General features: G+C 59.8%; 1 protein-coding gene across 1 annotated transcript in view; it reads right to left on the reverse strand.

Annotated features, from left to right (window-relative positions):
• Positions 1–1,019: 1,019 nt before the first annotated feature.
• The window catches only part of LOC113940006 (E3 ubiquitin-protein ligase DTX1-like), an 11,427-nt gene continuing 11,277 nt past the window's right edge, over positions 1,020–1,169 (reverse strand). Inside the window, exon 7 of the mRNA XM_027631038.1 lies at positions 1,020–1,028. Within this exon, the coding sequence (XP_027486839.1) occupies positions 1,020–1,028 (9 nt within the window). The remainder of the gene's footprint in view (positions 1,029–1,169) is intronic.

The following is a 1,169-nucleotide window of genomic DNA, read 5'->3' on the forward strand; positions in this document are numbered from 1 at the left end:
TCCCTTTGTCCCCTGCAGGGGGGTCACCCGTTGCTGCTGAGCCCGTGGGTCACCTCCGTGGTTTTTGGCAGGTCCCAGGGACATGGGGATACAGGGATACAGGAACACAGACATGGGGACACAGGGACACGGGGACACACAGACACAGGCACATATGGAAATGGGGACGCATAGACACAGGGACATATGGACATGGGGACACACAGACATAGGGACACATGAATATGGGGACACAGACATGGGGACACACGGACATGGCGACACATGGACTCGGGGACATACAGACACAGGGACGTATGGAACTGGGGACACACAGACACAGGGACACATGAACACAGGGACACATGAACACGGGGACACACAGACATGGGGACACAGGGACACGGGAACACAGACACAGGGACACAGACAGGGACACACAGACACAGGAACATGGGGACACAGGGACACACAGATACAGAGACACAGAGACACATGGACATGGGGACACACGGACCCGGGGACATACAGACACGGGGACACATGGACTCGGGGACACAGGGTCATGGAGACAGACATGGAAACACAGGGACATGGGGACACAGACACAGGGACACACGGACATGGGGGCACATGGACTCGGGGACACAGACACGGTGACATCAGTCACAGGGACATATGGAAGCGGGGACACACGGACACGGGGACACAGAGACACAGGGACATGGGGATGCACAGACACAGGGACACACGGACACAGGGACACGGGGACACATGGACACAGGGACATGGACATGAGGACACGGGGACACAGGGACATGGCGCTGCGCAGTCATGGGGACACAGACACGGGGACACATGGACATGGGGACACACAGACACGTGAATAGGGGGACACAGAGAGAGGGACAAGGGGACACAGACACATGAACAGGGGGACACAGACACGGAGACATGGGGACGCACAGACACAGGGACAAGGGGACACAGAGACACATGAACAGGGGGACACACAGACCCAGGGGGACACCCCCACAGTCTCACAGCGCCTGTCCATGTCCATGGGGTGGGAGGTGTGGGGTGGGGGCACAGGGTGGGATGGGGGTGGTCCGTGGGGTCGTGTCAGGGGGAGGGGACAAATGTAGGTGCTGGGGGTACCACGGGTGGGTGCTGGGGGGGCTGTGTGGGGG

Source organism: Corapipo altera, unplaced genomic scaffold (assembly GCF_003945725.1).
Source record: "Corapipo altera isolate COAL_440 unplaced genomic scaffold, ASM394572v1 220, whole genome shotgun sequence".
Taxonomy (NCBI): Eukaryota; Metazoa; Chordata; class Aves; order Passeriformes; family Pipridae; genus Corapipo; species Corapipo altera.